The sequence below is a fragment of the Haliotis rufescens genome, unplaced genomic scaffold (genome assembly GCF_023055435.1).
Source record: "Haliotis rufescens isolate VD_foot unplaced genomic scaffold, xgHalRufe1.0.p SCAF_1, whole genome shotgun sequence".
Classification (NCBI taxonomy): domain Eukaryota; kingdom Metazoa; phylum Mollusca; class Gastropoda; order Lepetellida; family Haliotidae; genus Haliotis; species Haliotis rufescens.
The window spans coordinates 73,663,504-73,683,108 of NW_025963779.1; the positions used below are offsets into that span (position 1 = coordinate 73,663,504).

At 41.2% G+C, this 19,605-nt stretch overlaps 1 protein-coding gene across 1 annotated transcript in view; it reads right to left on the reverse strand.

Moving 5' to 3' along the window:
• Positions 1–2,080: 2,080 nt before the first annotated feature.
• LOC124139758 (tRNA (guanine(10)-N2)-methyltransferase homolog) overlaps positions 2,081–19,605 on the reverse strand; it is a 34,398-nt gene continuing 16,873 nt past the window's right edge. Inside the window, exons 7-14 of the mRNA XM_046507074.2 lie at positions 12,519–12,579; positions 10,530–10,625; positions 9,597–9,677; positions 8,914–9,081; positions 8,008–8,074; positions 7,291–7,422; positions 4,185–4,305; positions 2,081–3,555 (exon numbers count right to left, since the gene is read on the reverse strand). Of these exons, the coding sequence (XP_046363030.2) occupies positions 3,310–3,555; positions 4,185–4,305; positions 7,291–7,422; positions 8,008–8,074; positions 8,914–9,081; positions 9,597–9,677; positions 10,530–10,625; positions 12,519–12,579 (972 nt within the window). The 3' untranslated portion in view covers positions 2,081–3,309. The remainder of the gene's footprint in view (positions 3,556–4,184; positions 4,306–7,290; positions 7,423–8,007; positions 8,075–8,913; positions 9,082–9,596; positions 9,678–10,529; positions 10,626–12,518; positions 12,580–19,605) is intronic.

Here is a 19,605-nt window from a genome sequence, read left to right on the forward strand (position 1 = left end):
CTGAAATATTGATGAGTGCGGCGTTAAACGACAAACAAACTGTTCGAACTTTCCCAGTGATCGCCAACTTCCAATTGTAGCTTTAGTGCAGGATACTCTTGTCTTGTTTCTTAAATTGACTTGCAAAACTGATTACTCACTTCTCTCCACATCGGGTTTGGTCAAAACTGCTCCGAAACCTTTCTGAATAGCATCAACATGCAACTCAATAAAGAGAGAAAATTCACAGAAACCGGTGGTGAAAGTAAACTGGCACGTAACTCACATGATAATTGTCCCTGCTCTGGTCCTCATTCCCATATTCTCTCCGGAATCTTACTTTTCCATTTTCCTTTTCGTGGGGGATGAGGTAGAAGTTTACCTCAAGGTCTGGCGATTTGCAAAATTGGCAACAAAACGTAGATAGTAACCAGCAGAGCCTAGAGAAGTTGGTCTGGGCGAGAAGACATCGAAGAGAAGTTGGTCTGGGCGTGAAGACATCCTAGAGAAGTTGGTCTAGGCGTGAAGACATCCAAGAGAAGTTGGTCTGGACGTGAAGACATCCAAGAGAAGTTGGTCTGGATGTGAAGACATCCAAGAGAAGTTGGTCTGGGCGTGAAGACATCCAAGAGAAGTTGGTCTGGGCGTGAAGACATCCAAGAGAAGTTGGTCTGGGCGTGAAGACATCCAAGAGAAGTTGGTCTGGGCGTGAAGACATCCTAGAGAAGTTGGTCTGGGCGTGAAGACATCCAAGAGAAGTTGGTCTGGGCTTGAAGACATCCTAGAGAAGTTGGTCTGGGCCATGAAGATATCCTAGAGAAGTTGGTCTGGGGTGAAGACATCCAAGAGAAGTTGGTCTGGGCCGTGAAGACATCCTAGAGAAGTTGGTCTGGACGTGAAGATATCCTAGAGAAGTTGGTCTGGGCCATGAAGATATCCTAGAGAAGTTGGTCTGGGGGTGAAGACATCCTAGAGAAGTTGGTCTGGGCCATGAAGACATCCTAGAGAAGTTGGTCTTCAAAATACTGTACGCTTGTGTTCAATGACATCTTGCATAACATCAGCTGTATGGTGGGTAACCAATGATGATCTTGCATCACATCAGGTGTGTGGTGGGTAACCAATGACGATCTTGCATCACATAAGCTGTGTGGTGGGTAAGCAATGAGGATCTTGCATCACATCAGGTATGTGGTTGGTAACCAATGACGATCTTGCATCACATCAGCTGTGTGGTGGGTAACCAATGACGATCTTGCATCACATCAGCTGTGTGGTGGGTAACCAATGACGATCTTGCATCACATCAGGTGTGTGGTGGGTAGCCAATGACGATCTTGCATCACATCAGGTGTGTGGTGGGTAACCAATGACGATCTTGCATCACATCAGGTGTGTGGTGGGTAACCAATGACGATCTTGCATCACATCAGGTGTGTGGTGGGTAACCAATGACGATCTTGCATCACATCAGGTGTGTGGTGGGTAGCCAATGACGATCTTGCATCACATCAGGTGTGTGTTTGGTAACCAGTGACGATCTTGCATCACATCAGGTGTGTGGTGGGTAGCCAATGACGATCTTGCATCACATAAGGTGTGTGGTGGGTAGCCAATGACGATCTTGCATCACATCAGGTGTGTGTTGGGTAACCAATGACTGTCCAGTGACCATACCTTCATACTCATGGTTAATGTATTTCAAAATTTCATGAAGATTTGTCAGATGTTGTTTCCATAGCAAATTATGAAAACATCTTTTCCCTATGAATAACATCATAAATATTGACACCTTATGTAAAGATTGATTAGGACGTGTAAAGATAGGTAGAGAATAGGTCTTCAGCAACCCATGCTTGATGTAAGAGGAGACTTTGTTTGTTGTAAGAGGTGACTAATGTGATCGGGTGGTCCAGATTGCGTGGATTGATGCTCATGTCAATCACTGGATCGTCCGGTCCAGACTCAATTATTTACAGACCGCCATCATATAGCTGGAATATTGCTGAATGCAGCGTTCAAAAACAAACAAACAAGATTGATAACCTAAGCATTTGGTCGATGTATTCCATCTTCTTGGGGCAGGGGATAATAAATAACAAAAGGATGACTATTTATTTGGCATATCACAGACACATTTGACATATTAATGCACAATTTCAACATCTTAAATATATTTCTAATTATGAAAGAGAAACAAGCTCTTGTTCTAATGACACAAAACGGCTGACCTTTACCTGTAGGCATCATGCAGCCATGACTACAATCAAGATCATGTCCCAGTGAAGGTAAAGGAACATGTTCAGATGGTGATATCACAGCTTCCTTGCAGTAACCATTCCACTAGGGCCGTGATTGACTAATAATAGAGTGTTGCGTCATCAAGCTGGGCTTGATTTCCCAAGGTGCACACTGAGTGAAGCTCAAGGTGACATGCCATCATGCCATTCTTCCCCTACATACCAAAGGGTTTCTTATTTGTTATAAGTTGGCTCATAAAACATCTGGCTTAAAAAACAATGTTGGTGGTCGAAAAAGAAATGATACTTTTCAACTTCCACATTAGCACTGCTACTAATGAATGAAAAAAAAAATTGTAGGTCACACCATCAAAGATGTTTCACTGCTAAATTATACCAAAAAGAGGATTTTTTTTCTTGCTAGAATAAATTTATGTATATTATTCACATTTATTACAAACAGCGACTATAAAATCAGATGTTTTTTAATTGTAATTAAAAATTATTTTTGTCAAATGTCATTTTCTTTTACTCCTAATTTCAGTTTTTATTTCTCAATTGGTCTTGTAAACCAACTCCAAACATATAAGGCCTCATTTGGATCGTAACGATTCACAGATTCAGTCCATCAGATAAGGTTTGCGTTGACATATTGTATTCAATCGTGAGGCGGTGTATGATACAAAACGATACATTTACATATAAGGAGCACATTTTAGTTTCGATGAAATGAGAATATTGTAAAATGCTGTTTTCCAATGATTTGCACATTAGTTATGAAGCCATTGTTGGTTTCCTGGATGCAGGTTCACATCATATGTTTTGGATTTGTCCCAAGTAGTTCCCACTGGTGGTAGATACATTTCCTTTTTGTGCCATTGGGATTCCATGTATCTTGATGTTTATCGTTCCCTATCCAGATAATTGTATCACAACTAAATGTATCCTCACAGCACTACATTCCACAGCCCGGCATCTGCCCTGTTGAATAAATGCTTGTAGAATGCTGGCCGGTACATCAACTTTCCATCTGCCAGAACTATCCTTGTGCCTAGGGAGAGTGTACCGAACATACACTTCAACCAGTCTGTCATGTGCCGGTGCTGCTCTCAGGTTCTACCAGTGTCTCACCATTGTCAGACTGTTCTACAGATAATGTTTGGGTGTCAGTGCTACTCTCCACACACACTTCATCAGCTTTGCTATTGTTTTTCCTGTGATTTCTTGGACTGTTTGGGGATGAGTCTCTAGATAAAGACCTGAAGTATCTGTCACGGAAGGAGGCGCCAGCGAAGTGGTCGACGTCGTACGTAGCTCCCAAGTCATCTTCCTCCACCTGAAACACATACACAACATGATACTGGTGAATGGGCAACTGGTAATGAGTACCAGGTAATGTCAAAATGAGAGTGATTTTATCACGAGGACCTGGTGTCATTGTAATGATAAGTCAGACCAGGAGGAGCGGAACCCTATCAACATTTAAAGAACCTTAGCATCTATAATGTTGAAACATTAAAGTCTTGATAATCATTTTAAAAAAAAGATATTCAAAAATTGTGAAAACAATGTGAGTTACCTCTATGTGATGCATGTGAAAAGTGTTCAATTAGTGTCATTAGTGTTCATTTAGTGTTCATTTAGTGTTCATTTAGTGTTCATTTTGTGTTCATTTTGTTTTCGTTTAGTGTTCATTTAGTGTTCATTTAGTGTTCATTTTGTGTTCATTTAGTGTTCATTTAGTGTTCATTTTGTGTTCATTTTGCCTTCCTCTGTTTGGGGACTCGGGTTATGATATGCTTGTTCCGGGGCAAGGATACAACTTCTATAGGACAAATTCAAGCACATTTATCAATCATTTAAATATTGACTGCCCATGTTGATAGGCATTTTGAAGAAAAGTGTACTCTATTCGAGTGAATGAAAAGTTACTACATCACACGAAGGTGCCCAGTGACCTCCTACCTGTTGTTCCTGCACCTTCTCCATGGTGATGAGTCGGCGGCCCACGCGAGACGTCAGACACTGCTCCGAGTTGGCCACCAGGTGGAAGCACGGATGGCGTGGCACGTTGGCGTCAGAGTACCTGCAACACAAGCTTTGTATCAGTCTTCTCACGTGAGTGTGTGCTTCTCCTTGTGCATGCATGTTTGTTTTTGCATGTGAGGTGAGGTGAAATTGGGTTTAACGTCGCGTCCAAGATTATTGCACTTATATAGCGACGTGCATGTGTGTGTGTGTGTGTGTGTGTGTGTGTGTGTGTGTGTGTCTGCTTGTAGCTAGCCCACTGAGATACCATGCCGCAGTTTTGACATGAATACCCCACTCAGACACAGTATACTGACTCTGAGCCGACAAGTCCTTGTTTTAGCCCCTTAATGCCGAGCACCAGACAGGGTACCAACAAGTACCACCTTTTAACGTCTTTTGGTATGACCAGTGTGCGAGCTCAGCCTATGTTACTGCTTATAGATGAAAACCAAGCCTCGCTTTCACACAGGTTATAAATAGATTCAATGCTAAAATCCCCATAGTGACGTCACAACCCCTGTCACAGGAAGTGAAAAATCCTGGGCTCTACACCTACCTCATATAAACCTTTTATTACAAATCCTATTTGAACATGTAATGTTTTCATATATTTCCCATTTCCACATGTGTCAATTTATCAAAATACTACCAAAATATAACCCATCCATGCACTGTAGAAGTTGTGAGAACATGTTTATTGAAGTCACGTGACCTCAAAATATTCTCTCACAGGGTAGAAGTCATACACAAAAATATGGGTTCCATCTATCTTAAGGGGAGGAGGGGCCAATTCCTGTGTTTCCTGCAATCACTGGTCACTAAGCTTCCTATATCCAACTTAAAATAGGAGGAGCTAGAACTGTAAACATGTTTTTAATTGGATAAAAGACAGTCCCCAGTTTCCCCCTCCAAGTGACCAAGAAGTCCCACACAGAGCAGCCAGAAACATAAATAAATCTGGCACCTTACTGATAGCATCACATTCTAATGACAGATATGTTACTTTAGGGCAGTTTTACACCGTTTGTTTAAATTTGTGTTGACTGATATGTCATTGAGGGTCTAATTTGTGTGTCAGGGGTCTAAACTGATGGTTTACAGGTTGTGGTGTTTGACATTTGGTTCTTTCTGTCTTAAGCTGTCTGGACATAGTTTGTGAGTGTTATCACACTGAACAGACATTTGCGCTTAAATAAATCAGAACTTAAATCTCAAATATGTATTGGTTTGTTAGTTTTAATTAGGAAAAGTAACCCTTCACAGCACCGGAAGTAGTCAAGATTTTAGTCATGTGACCTCTATCAGTAAAATGATTGGCTCAAACCCATCATCTGCTGTAGCAGTATACTACTGTTTCTGTTGTGGTGGACGATTACTTTTGGATTATACCTTGGCTATTGCATTTTTATGCCCAATCATGGCTAAATTGTGTGTTTCAACTGTTATTTTCTTGGCACTAACTTGGAATACCAGTTTCTTACTAACTATTTATCATGATGCGACTTCCAACTGACACCACTGAAGATTTGTCAAGAAAGGTATGAACATATTGGAATTCTGACGCCTCTAAAACCAATGAATTTTCAAGTGGAAAATATCAAGAGTACATTTTTACCAATAAGGCTTGTGTATGCATTAATATTATGTAGAACTTGTAAACGCTCGCAGAATTTTGCATCTTGTGAATGTGTGTGCATTTATGCCATCCAAAAAGTCAGAAAGGAAATAGAAACAAAAGCTGGAATGATGGCATTCCTCCTGAGAAAAAATGTAAGACATCGTATCATTATGGTAGCCCATGTCGTCCCTGTCAGGTATGCATACTGTTGGGAACATTTTATCCAAGATGGTCCTCATCATGAAATGAATAAACCTTATCACCCAGGTGAAAAGCATGAATATTCAGTGAATATATTTCGTAACATGGAAAACTAATAAAAGTACAAAAACACAGTTGTTTTAGTAGAAACCTGTTTATCAAGCTGACAGAAACTAGAGAGTGAATATGTCATCTGCTAGCAAATTGTATTTACTGTTTGTAGGTCGCATTTGAGAACGAGGCTTGGTTTTTACGGGAAAAGATATCAATTACAAAATTGAGGCTAAGCTCGCACACTGGACGCGGCCGGGGATCGAACACCGGACCTTCCACTCTCCGGGCTGACGCTCTACCACTAGACTAGGTCTAGGTCTAGGTCTTGTTTTTGCATGTGTGTGTGTCAATGTGCACATATTTATGTGGGTTCGTATGTACTTGGGGATACAGGCCATTATAGATGGATAATAGATAATGTCATAAATGTGTCTCATAATCTGAACATGATGACAAGCTTAGGTATTCTGATCACTGATCTAAAGACAGAGAGTAGGGGTATCATAAGCACTTGTCATTTGAAGATAGGGATCAGAGGTATCAAATGCTTGTGTGATGCCTTCACTGTTCTGAAGACTTAGATTGAGGGTATCACAAGCACCTGTCATGCCTACACTGATCTTAAGACAGAGATCAGAGGTACTAATGCTCTTGGCCCAGCTACACTCATCACAATACAGAGATCAGAGGTATTAAATGCTCGTGGCATGACTACACTGATCTAAAGACCGAGATCAGAGGTACTAATGCTCTTTGCATGCCAACACTGATCTCATGACAGAGATCAGAGGTACTAATACTCTTGGCCCAGCTACACTCATCACAATACAGAGATCAGAGGTATTAAATGCTCTTGGCCCAGCTACACTGATCTAAAGACCGAGATCAGAGGTACTAATGTTCGTGGCATGCCGACACTGATCTAAAGACAGAGAGTGGGGGTATCACATGCTCTGAATCTAAAGCCTCAACTTGTCTCCCATTAAGGACTACAATTAGAGCTTGTTTGAGACAAAACCATTTATATATCTACAAGATTTATGGAGTGATTAAACTGACCAATAAGCTGGCAACATACCCACGATTTATGAAACTAGTGTCCTGAATGATCCAGATGTCATGTTCAGTAACCACACTGCAGGGTACATGAGGGTGTCCTTTACTTACTCCGTTCTGATGGTGGGGAACCAGAAGACGAGACGACCGTGAAGACGGAGAAACTTGGCAGAGAAGTTGAGAAGATCCTTGAATATATCAGACAGCTGGTACTGTGTGCGCTGTGGGATGTGGTTCTCCCTTCTGTGGAGATGAACACACTGATCACAAGTAGGTTTGCATATTAAGAACTGCCAACTATTTTATTCTTCTGTCTTTTACTTATTTGACAAATTACATCAAAATAGCACAAAAGGTGAAGCTCATAAAATAATAACCAAAATGTGTATTCCCTACAACTGCTCTCACCTATTTCCACTGAAAATCCTCTTCATGCATAAATATATATACAAACTGCAAAAATTGGAAGCAAAAATATTTTTTCTGGTATTTATGGAACAATTTGTTTTCAAAGAATGCCAAGCTTCCCCACAAATGTGGTCCCTATGAACTTTTGTTTGTTATTTAGCAATGCACTCAACAATATTCGGCTACATGATGGTAGTCTGCACCAAACAATACAGTGATTGATATCATGAGCATCGATCTATGCAACTGGGATACAATGATCTATGCACATTGGGATACAATGACATTCATTGACCAAGTCAGCGAGCCTGACCGCCCAATGCTGTTAGTCGCCAATTATGACAAGCATGGGTTGCTGAAGACCAATTCTAACCAAGATCTTCATGGATCTCCTATAAAGTAACAAGCTGCTATACTGACTCATCCTCTGGGATCTCCTTCTCATTGTTGCCGATCTTCTTGGCTGGTTCTCTGATGCCATAGGGAGCTAGACATAGAATACACAGGTCAGATTCACACACACGTCCTCAGACCTAGCAGAACAACTGGGGGATTAAAACTTACGGCGATGGTTAATAAGAATACCTTCTGGGCAAAAAGAGCCTCCTTAACCAATAATCAGGGCCTACCTTTAGAATTCAGCACCACACGTGTTTACAAACACGACAAATACTCTATGATGTTTGTTTTTGGTTTTGTTTTTGTTTTTTTATGCCACACTCAGCAATATTCCAGCTATATGACGGCGGTCTGTAAATAATTGAGTCTGGACCTGACAAACCAGTGATTGACATCATGAGCATCAATCCACTCAATTGGGATCGATGACATGCATCAACCAAGTCAGCGAGCCTGACCACCCGATCCCGTTAGTCGCCTTTTACGACAAGCATGGGTTGCTGAAGACCTATTCTACCCCGGATCTTCACAGGTCACTCTATGATGTAATTTGTTGAAAAGAAAAACACACCAGCGAAACAATGCCGAGTGACGTCAGCCTATATCAACAGGATGCTTTGGTCTTCAAGTGTGCATAAGCCCCTCTCAGTGATGTATCATCTTTTCAATATTTGCTTACTAGATATAGACTTCGGCGGTGCATTTTATAGCAAGCGCCAGTTTATAGTTTATAAATTATGCTAGATGTTCATCCCTGCCCTGCTCTCCACCACACCAAGCCTCACATCTGTTGAACTTCACTACAGACAAAGAGTACGCATGCAGAAGTGTGTAATGAAAACATTTGCACTACCAATTAATAATGCTTGATGATTGATAATAACACAACATTGTCTACAGCAATGAATGGACAAGGAAACAACTTACGATCAGTAATGATTGCATCAAACATTCCCTGATGCCTCCACATCTTGTACTTGGAAGCGTCTCCCACCAACACATCAATGTAGGCCTTCTCGAACCCGTACTGACGAAGGTTGGCTCGGATACTCTCCCCCGGATCCCTCTTGGTCTGATTGTGTCGGCTCGGCTTGCCTGCAACAACATACACAGCAAGTACCTGGTTAGTGAACGATCAACACCATCAGTGTACAATGACATGCAATCACACAAGTTATCGATTCCAACCAACCAATTCCATAAGTCCCCTCTTATGACCAGTGTAGGTTGCTGGGGACCTATTCTAACCTGGAATCCCCGTGGATTGACCAGCGTGGGTTACTGGGGACCTATTCTAACCTGGAATCACCACGGGGTGGAACAGCGTAGGTTGCTGGGGACCTATTCTAACCTGGAATCCCCACGGGGTGGACCAGCGTAGGTTGCTGTGGATCTATTCTAACCTGGAATCCCCATGGGATGGACCAGCATTGGTTGCTGGGGACTATTCTAACCTGGAATCCCCATGGGATGGACCAGCGTAGGTTGCTGGGGACCTATTCTAACCTGGAATCCCCATGGGGGTAAAAACATTGGCCATTGCTGTGACTATTGTTTCAAGGTCTAATGCTGCTGGGGAAACTGTAACAATGACAACTGCTTGTCCTCACCCCGAGCATGCAGCAGGAGGTAGTCGATGTCTGTACCCATCACATAGCCACCGAAGTGGGCGCTCGCCACCAACAGACTCCCTGTGACATGAGAATAGTGCAGTCAGATGTATTTTATCATCCAAATGTGTTATCATGCAAAACTAAACAGCCTTCAAACTTTATTATTTTAAAGACTAATCAACAGGTGTAGTGTAAACTTTATCTGACTTGTCCTCAGAGTTTGAGTGAGTGAGTGAGTTTGATTTTACGCCGCGTTTAGCAATATTCCAGCACTATCACGGTGGGGACACCAGAAATGGGCTTCACACATTGTACCCATCTTGGGAATCGAACCCGGGTCTTCGGCATGACGAGTGAACGCTTTAACCACTAGGCTACCCGACCACCCCCCTCACAGTTTGAAGCTAGACCTGCTTGTAAGAGACAGAAATGGTTACTATGGTTTCTGTCAGCTTTATTCAGTCCCAATTGGTAGCAAAATTGAAGCATGAGAACTGGTTTAGAATCATAACCATCAAATGCTGCTGGTAAATGAGGACTACTATCATTGGATTCTTACTTGTCCTCACAATTAATTAGTGTCAGGCTTCCGGTCTAACATGTATTTCAAAGGCTCCTATATGAATTATCCAGTACCATGCACAATTGTCATAATACATGTACTGTTGATTCTGACAGCATCACCATCTTTCTCATAGTCTTAATAATCAGAGTTAGTCTCAGATGTTTACCACTTTGGGTGAAACCCAACGGGAGCATGGATATGGTGCTGACAAACCTAGAAACATAAATGGAATTCGATCCAACAATCAGGTTTCTACAATGCTCAAGGGACACAACTCTGGCCAGCGAAATGCAGCGCTTTGGACAGATAACAAATGGTATGACTATCTTAATATGCAAGAGGAAAACTAAAACTGTTCTACCCACCTGTCCCCACGAAGGGGTCAAAGACGAAGGTGTTTTCCTTGACCAGCCCCATGTTGGCCATGATGAGGGAGAGACAGGCGTCCATGCTGGTGTTCCCTGAAACAGTGGTGGAGTATCTTGTCTCACAAGCACTGACGAGTTAACTCATCATGCTCATAGTTCATGTGTTCATTGTGAAATGAGAGATGGAGGTGTTCAGCTATTCAGTAACTGTTGTTCAGTGTTCAGTCTGTTGTTCCATCAACAAATTTGAAAATAATCCCAAAGTGGTCCTTGATTAGGTTTGCTTGTTTGTTGTTTAATGCTGCACTCAGCAATGTTTCAGCTAACTGATGGCAGTATGGGCCAGACAATCCAGTGATTGATATTGTGAGCAATGATCCAAGCTGTCAGGTACGAGGACACACAATCAACCACGTTACTGAGCCTGAACACTCTATCCATTTGGTCGCCTCTTATGACAAGCATAGGTTAGTGGGAACATTCTAACCCGGAATCCCCAAGGAGGGGGTGTGTACCTGATTAAGCTCCCAGAACCTCGCCAGTTATACTTGGAGGGGAGTATCTGATTAAGCTCCCAGTATCTCACCAGTTATACTTGGAGGGGAGTATCTGATTAAGCTCCCAGTATCTCGCAAGTTATACTTGGAGGGGAGTACCTGATTAAGCTCCCAGTAATTTGCAAGTTATACTTGGAGGGGAGTACCTGATTAAGCTCCCAGTAATTCGCAAGTTATACTGGGAGGGGAGTATCTGATTAAGCTCCTAGCACCTCGCCAGTTATACTTGGAGGGGAGTATCTGATTAAGCTCCCAGTCCCTTGCCAGTTATACTTGGAGGGGAGTATCTGATTAAGCTCCCAGTACCTCGCCAGTTATACTTGGAGGGGAGTATCTGATTAAGCTCACAGTACCTCGCCAGTTATACTTGGAGGGGAGTACCTGATTAAGGTCCCAGAACCTCGCCAGTTATTCTTGGAGGGGAGTACCTGATTAAGCTCCCAGTACCTCGCCAGTTATACTTGGAGGGGAGTACCTGATAAAGCTCCCAGTACCTCACCAGTTATACTTGGAGGGGAGTACCTGATTAAGCTCACAGTACCTCACCAGTTATACTTGGAGGGGAGTATCTGATTAAGCTCCCAGTACCTCGCCAGTTATACTTGGAGGGGAGTACCTGATTAAGCTCACAGTACCTCGCCAGTTATACTGGGAGGGGAGTACCTGATTAAGCTCCCAGTACCTCGCCAGTTATACTTGGAGGGGAGTACCTGATTAAGCTCACAGTACCTCACCACTTATACTTGGAGGGGAGTACCTGATTAAGCTCCCAGCACCTCACCAGTTATACTTGGAGGGGAGTACCTGATTAAGCTCCCAGTACCTCACCAGTTATACTTGGAGGGGAGTATCTGATTAAGCTCCCAGTACCTCGCCAGTTATACTTGGAGGGGAGTACCTGATTAAGCTCACAGTACCTCACCAGTTATACTTGGAGGGGAGTACCTGATTAAGCTCCCAGTACCTCGCCAGTTATACTTGGAGGGGAGTACCTGATTAAGCTCACAGTACCTCGCCAGTTATACTTGGAGGGGAGTATCTGATTAAGCTCCCAGTACCTCGCCAGTTATACTTGGAGGGGAGTACATGATTAAGCTCCCAGTACCTCACCAGTTATACTGGGAGGGGAGTACCTGATTAAGCTCCCAGAACCTCACCACTTATACTTGGAGGGGAGTACCTGATTAAGCTCCCAGAACCTCGCCAGTAATAGTTGGAGCGGAGTACCTGATTAAGCTCCCAGTACCTTGCCAGTTATACTTGGAGGGGAGTACCTGATTAAGCTCCCAGTACCTCACCAGTTATACTTGGAGGGGAGTACCTGATTAAGCTCCCAGCACCTGGCAAGATATACTTCAAGTGGAGTATACTTTCAGACTGCCTACCTGGGTAACACAGGGATAACATAGCTTGTAATACCAAGTCTCACCAATGAACTGCCTCTTCTGTAGGTGGTAGGCCTGTATCTTGTCTCTCTGCCCATTAGCTATCTGGAAGTGAACATAAAGGGTTCACATAAGTGAAAGGTGTTTTACTCTTATGGCATGCATGTGTGTGAGGCTGCTGGTACTCGTCCGCACTAATGCCAGTCAGAGATACCATGCCACAGTTTAACATGTATCATGATGTATGCCACACTCAGAAACAGTATACTGAATCAGAGCTGGCCAGTCCTTGTTTCCTCCTCCTAATGTTTGTTTGTTTGTTGTTTAATGCCGCATACAGCAATATTCCAACTAGTAGTATAGGTAATGATGGTTCTGCCGCAACTCCACTGGAGCAGGATTCATATACCTATACTGCTACTACAGGAGGAATTTTTTATGCCAAAATGATGATGCGATTTAATGATAGTCATAAGATTAAGTTAAATTGGCTCTAGCTCACCAATACCTGGGGCCAATCATTGCTTCTATTAGTGATGTGATTCAACGAAAGTCGTTTTAAAAGAAATATCAATATTAATTAATAATGGATAAAATTTACTATAGCCCACGAGGATATTGGAAAGGTGTAGGAGCAATAAAAAAATTAGCCACCGCGGCTAAGGTATCTAAAGATGTGGCCAAGGATTGGTTAAAGAAACAAGCGATGTGGCAGATATACTTACCGGCACCGCGTTATATACCGAGGAAGAAGTTTGATATTTTTACAACGAATGAAGTTCATCAGGCTGACCTCTTGTTTCTTCCCCACGATAAGGTAAAACGCAAAACGTATAAATACGCTTTAACGGTAGTGGATGTGGCTAGTCGATACAAAGAGGCTGAGCCATTAACCTCGAAAGAATCAACGGAGGTAGCTAATGCACTGAGTCGCATATATAAACGCGGACCGCTAAAATGGCCTAAGCTATTTCAAGTAGATCCCGGTCGCGAGTTTATGGGATCGGTAACTAAACTGTTAACAAAGCATGATGTCGAAATCGTCCGTGGTGAAAGAGAAGCCCACCGCAGTCAAGCTATCGTTGAAAGATTTAACCGGACATTAGCGGAATGTTTGTTTGTCTATCAGTATGGGATCGAAATGTAATCCGAGCGATTGAGATCAACCGAATGGGTGACACGATTATCAGCCGTTGTATCAGCGCTGAATAATGAAGTAACGAGATTAATAGGGAAGAAACCATCCCATGCTATTAAAATGAAATCCGTGACTTCCGAATCTTCAGCACCGAGGAGAGGCAAAGAACGAAAACTTCCGGATAGAGTAAGGGTAAGATATTTATACCAGGCCGGTGAACTCGAAGGAGGCCTACGTCGCGCAACCGATCCCATATGGTCCCTTAAGACGTATAACATTAGTAGATTGGTTACGAAAGAAGGAGAGCCCATTCTTTATTATCTTCAAGATGGACCGGGTAGGGCATTTGTACGAGAAGAGTTGTTCATAGTTCCCGACGGTACGGTATTACCACCATAACCATAAGCATAGGTAGTTACACCATCATTATCAATCCATCTCTTTGTATCTAAGGGGGATAGTGATGTCTTGTTCATTCTTAATCCATATATCCTATGATCGTAACTTCTTAAAGAGTTCATCTCGTGTTTGAACGTTCTACCGTTGAATAATGATTCTTTATACTGTTCGTGTTTGATATGCTTTTTTACAACATACTTCTTAACGCCCTTAGCTTTTCTTATCTCTCCATTATCGGACTTCTTTATAGAATACATCTTAGGTCTTAATCCCACATACTCCGCTATAGGGGTCCAAGCACATTCATCCTTCATCTTACCTAACACCTTTTTATTTACTACGCTGTGCAGTGGATTATCTTTTGGGTAATCGCTCGTGTCGTACATATCTATTTTTTCTGCCATATCTTTATACACATCCTCGGTTTGTATTTCCATCAACAAAGAATCTGTGTCGGTATATAACACCTCGCATCTATCGCCGTATTGCTTCTTAAGTTCGTTGTAATAAAAGTCATACATTAAGTGTTTTGACAAGTCGAGAATACTCATACCAACGTACACCGGTCTGTTGAATTTTATATTACTCTTCTGCATATGCAACGCGGCTAAGTCGTTATCAAATATCTTGCTTCTGTTAAAAGCCGGACTGGCTATAAGTTTCCTGAGTCTTTCTTCCTCATTAGATCTGACTAATTTAACATCAACACGCTTCCTTAGATTCTCCATAGTTTTACCAAATACCGAGTTATTCATGAGCTTATATAGATTCTTTTCGAAATCGCTGGTAGCTATCTTTCTTAAATCTGTGTTCAACCTTATATAGGGCTCCATCCAAGGGCTTTGATCAAACTTTAGAACTCTGTGTATTTTCTTAAGTTTCATACCTAACGATAGATACAACTGGAGATTTCTGAAGTGAACTATATATTTTGTCTTATCCATCAAATTTGGTACGAGTTTTTCTACGTTAGCTAACCTACTATTACCCATCAAGGAGCGTTGATATTCCGACATCCAATCTTTATTAACCATTAATCTTTCGGGAGCTAGCGGATAACTGTTATGGTCTTTATGTAACGAACTTGGATATTCCAAGTCAACTTCTAGTATGTACCCTTTATTCACATCATTATTATTGATATTATGGATATTATTCACATTGATATCATTGACCCACTCAAAACCACCCGTGGGTAAAGGTTGACTCATAGCCCATCCGTACAAATTGTTGGCGTCGAGATATAATATGTGGGTGTCGGGTTTACTAGGATCGTATCCTTCCACTAATTTATTATTAGCCTTAGAATACCTTTTAGCTGCCATCGATATACCACCTCTTAATCCTTTCTCAATAAACAAGTGCATATCGTAATCTGTGAGTAGTTTTAGTTCTATGCCGGTCTTCTTCAACAATGCATCCCACGATAGTCCGGGACTGGAATAGTACCATGCCGGATCCAAGCCATATTGTTTGAAACATGTCTTTCTAAATATCTCGAATATATCGGCGAGTAACAGTACATCGGTTTTTAAGTACAGATCGTGATAATCACCTAAATTCTTACAACCTAATTTATCCCACACCGTCAGAGCGTGTTCATAATCGGCATCTGTTATTCTAGATTCTGTTAAGTTACTATAGAATGATTCGAGGGGTGGTAATTCAGTTTCTTCGAATCTAGACCAATCATCCATATATTCGTAAGGATATACACCTTTTCTCAGCAACAAATGACGTGTTATCTTATCGGTATATTTATTTGTTATCGCAAAGTCATCGGGATTGTTCGCATTAGCTAAATTGTCCAGGGAAGATAACAGAAACTGTACGGAGTCTATGAATCTAAGCCCATTACTTTGCTTTGTTCTAGATTTCCCATCCTTGTCCCTATAATGTATAGGTTTAGTCAACGAGAACGATATGTATTTTTCCATATTATTAGGAATGCAAGTTAAACCGCCGTCGGTCTTCGAGATAGCTTGCATAATGAGATGTGAATCGTATCCCCTAAGGTTATGAAACACAACGGGGATGGGTATTGTTTGAGAGTTCATTTTTAGTTTCAAGTTACACTCGTTATGAGCGGCTCCCCGATAATTACCCGTGACGTGACAATGATCTCTTACGGAATCCCCATCCAGGGGTTTATTACAAACGTGACAACTCGTTGACTTCTTATGAGCACTCCAATCATCCCTCGTCATACGCATGGGTATCTTACACGATAATTTTTCCCTGATTATTCTCTCTTCATTTTGTAGATATTCTAGGAACTTTCCCGCTGCATCGGGACCTCTGTAAATCACGGGCGGGTTTGTTTTCCCATCATACCTTACAACTATATATCCAAACCCACAAGGAATATGTTCTTGAGTTTTGTACGTAAAACTATTATCTTGATTATTATCTTGATTATTTTCTATGGGTTTGATAAGCGCTTCGAAGTCGGCGTAAATTATGTACGGTACTGGCATTTGATTACAATAATGTTCAAATTTTAATATATTTTTTCCTTCTTTAGGCATATCGATCCTGATAGCATTCTGTCCAACACCTCTACAGTCTTCTTTATGCGCTTCTAATAGATCTTGTCTGCTGTACCCATGCAGGCATCTTTCACAGAAATATTTCTTTCTAGCATGTTTTGTTTGATCGTATAGTAGCCTGTTTAAACTCTTTATCCACGTATAATGATATTTACCATCTTTTTCGATCAGAAATGAATTGATTCTGGGGATATTTTCCGGAGCGGAGCTTATCCTGTGTACAACAATTCCTTTAGAATGTCTGAAAACATTTATAGCTAAATTATTTTGCTTTTCTACCTTATCAATTTGTGATATTGGTGTAGGTTCGTCTATACCATCGAAGTTGAGTCCATCGTTTTGGGGATAGCTAGAAGGTCTATTTGCAATTTTAGAATCTACGGGGAACAATGCAGATCTTATCATCATTCTTAAACAGTCATCGGATTTATTTTTTACGTTAATTATGGCTTTTTTCTTCTTATAATACGGAGGTAAATCTATATAAGATCCACCTTTGAAAGGCATATAATTTGCTATATCTAAATATAAACTATCGATTTTATCAACACCCCAACCCGAACCTCTATTAGTCCAGCGTTCTAAAGTTTCCTGTATCCTCTGAATTGATGTATCTAATGATGCGTTTATAGTATCGGATTCGGTTATAACTTCTTGATTGCTACGGAAATATGGTTCGGTATATTCGGTGCTATCGTCTGTGTTACTTTTACTCAATGTCATTTTAATCGTCAGCTGGTATTTTATACTATGTAAATCATCTAATTCCTCGTTAATTTTACTCGATATGATGGGCTTAATATCGTTAACATCCATGTTGGAATTAATATCCATCTTCCAACCTCTTAGATATTTACCAACGCCGGCGGATGTGGGTACAAATATTAATTCTTGATGTTGATTATCATCATTATTAGGTTGATTCTCAACATTATCAATAGGTTGATTATTATCTAGTAAAGCGATCAATTCAGCTCTTCTCATTCGAGAATAACCTCTCAGCCCACTGTTTCTCGCTCGAACTTTGAGTTCTCTAACAGTCTGGGGTCTGTTGTATTCCAAACCGAGTAAATCCATCAATTCAGCTTTTCTCATACGAGAATATCCACGCAGTCCACTTTGCTTTGCCATAGCTTTTAATTCTCTGACAAAAACCATTGTGGTTGAATGGTATATGCAAAATGAGACAAATGTCTAATTGGTTGTTTTCATATATCTAAATACATATTCTCCCCAACCTATTCCTCTCATTGATGTAAACTCTCTTCCTAGCATAAATAATCTGGTTCCTGACCCTATCAGCACCGTGTTCCTTGCATAAACAATAACGACCTTTGACCCCTATCCCGCATACAGAACACTTATAGTTAATGTTTCCGCGCCTGATGTAATAGTTGTGTATCCCGCAGTAAAAAAAATCAACACAGCGTCGGTTACATAGAGTTTTTTTACCCATGAGTGTAAACTTGCAGTTATTCATGGTATATACATCTATCATATCATTTGTCTAAATGCAAATCACAGCTACACTGTGAGATATTGATCGCTCTAAACTAGGTCACTCCGACTTATGCATGGTATAGCTGAAAATCAATACAGAAGTCAATCCCAACATGATAAATGTGATCTCTCGGTTCTTTTGTTCCTCTGACGGTGTATAAAACTGACTCATTGTTGGTCTTGGTATTGGGTCTAGTTTTTTCCCATAAACGAGGAAGTATTCGTGCATGGCAGATTCGACATCCTTAAACGTTTGAATTGAATGTCCTTCCTTAATCAGTTGTTCATGAATAAAGTCTAATCTCTTCATTCTCTGCTGTGTATATTGTAACTGGGCTGCTTGGTATTGTTCTAAAGCTTCGTTATGTCGTTTACGCTCCTCTTCAACTTCTTTAGCGTTTGATTCCCTCATACTGGAAAATAAATAATTACTCCCCGAAAAAGCTAGAGCATTAACAACAGCTCCACCGACCATCATCGCAATTGTTGCCATATTTATATGAATATAAATATTCAAATGTTTAATTACTTCATTATGTCTTCCGGGATAAGTCCTTGTTTGATGAGCATATCCTTCGTTGCCATAGCTAATCCAATATCAAGAACCATCATTGGTATGTCATATCCATTAAAATCTAGCTTGGGAGGTGTGGCTTTAGTAATCATTTTAGCCATACGGGCATAGCTAATGGCCAAGCTGGTGACCACCGCTGAATGATACGTCGCGTTTACCAACATTTTACCGTCTGTAGCTGGAGTAGTCATGCTTCTTATAGCATTATATGAGGACTAACCTCTAATTGAACTTGTTGTTGCGGCGGGGGTGACGTTTTCTCTTCTCCGGACTTATAAAAGAACCATACAACCGCTATACCAGCAACTCCTACTAGTGCCCATGTTTTAATCGGATTAATATTTGAATTATTTATTAATTTCGCTTTGCGCGCCAGCCCTCCCTTTCTTCCTGCGGCTATTTTTAAAGGATTCTTTGTCACTCTGGGTTGTTTTTTTGTTTTCTCATTCACATGTGGTACATTCACATTCACTGGTGGTGGTTCCTCATTCACTTGTTGTTGCGTTTCCACAATCTGTGGTTCCTCGTTCACAATCTGTGGTGTCACCTGTGTCTCCATTTATATTATTAAGTGGGCACGTATGTTTAAATTGACAATACCTAGCCGTTATTAAAGCTGTGGTGAACGGAGCTAAGAACATTCCGTATCTATGATAAAACTCACAGCTCACTGCGCTTATAGCGTGTTCGATGAATGGGTCTTTCTCGAGAGATTCGCATAAATACAGGCGATGTTCTGCCGGGATGGGGAGAAACGTACTAGCTACGGCTGTGTATAGTTGTAATATAGAAGACCCTATCGTTTTAGTCATGGTAGCTCCCAGTCTAGACTCGTAACGCGCGTACAGTTTTTTAATATCTTCGTCGGTCATGTTATCAATTTTTTCGATGGTATAATTTTCTCCCAAATATTGGGAACATTTTCCACCGGCTACCAAAGCGGTGAGTCTTTCTCTATGTTTATCTAAAGA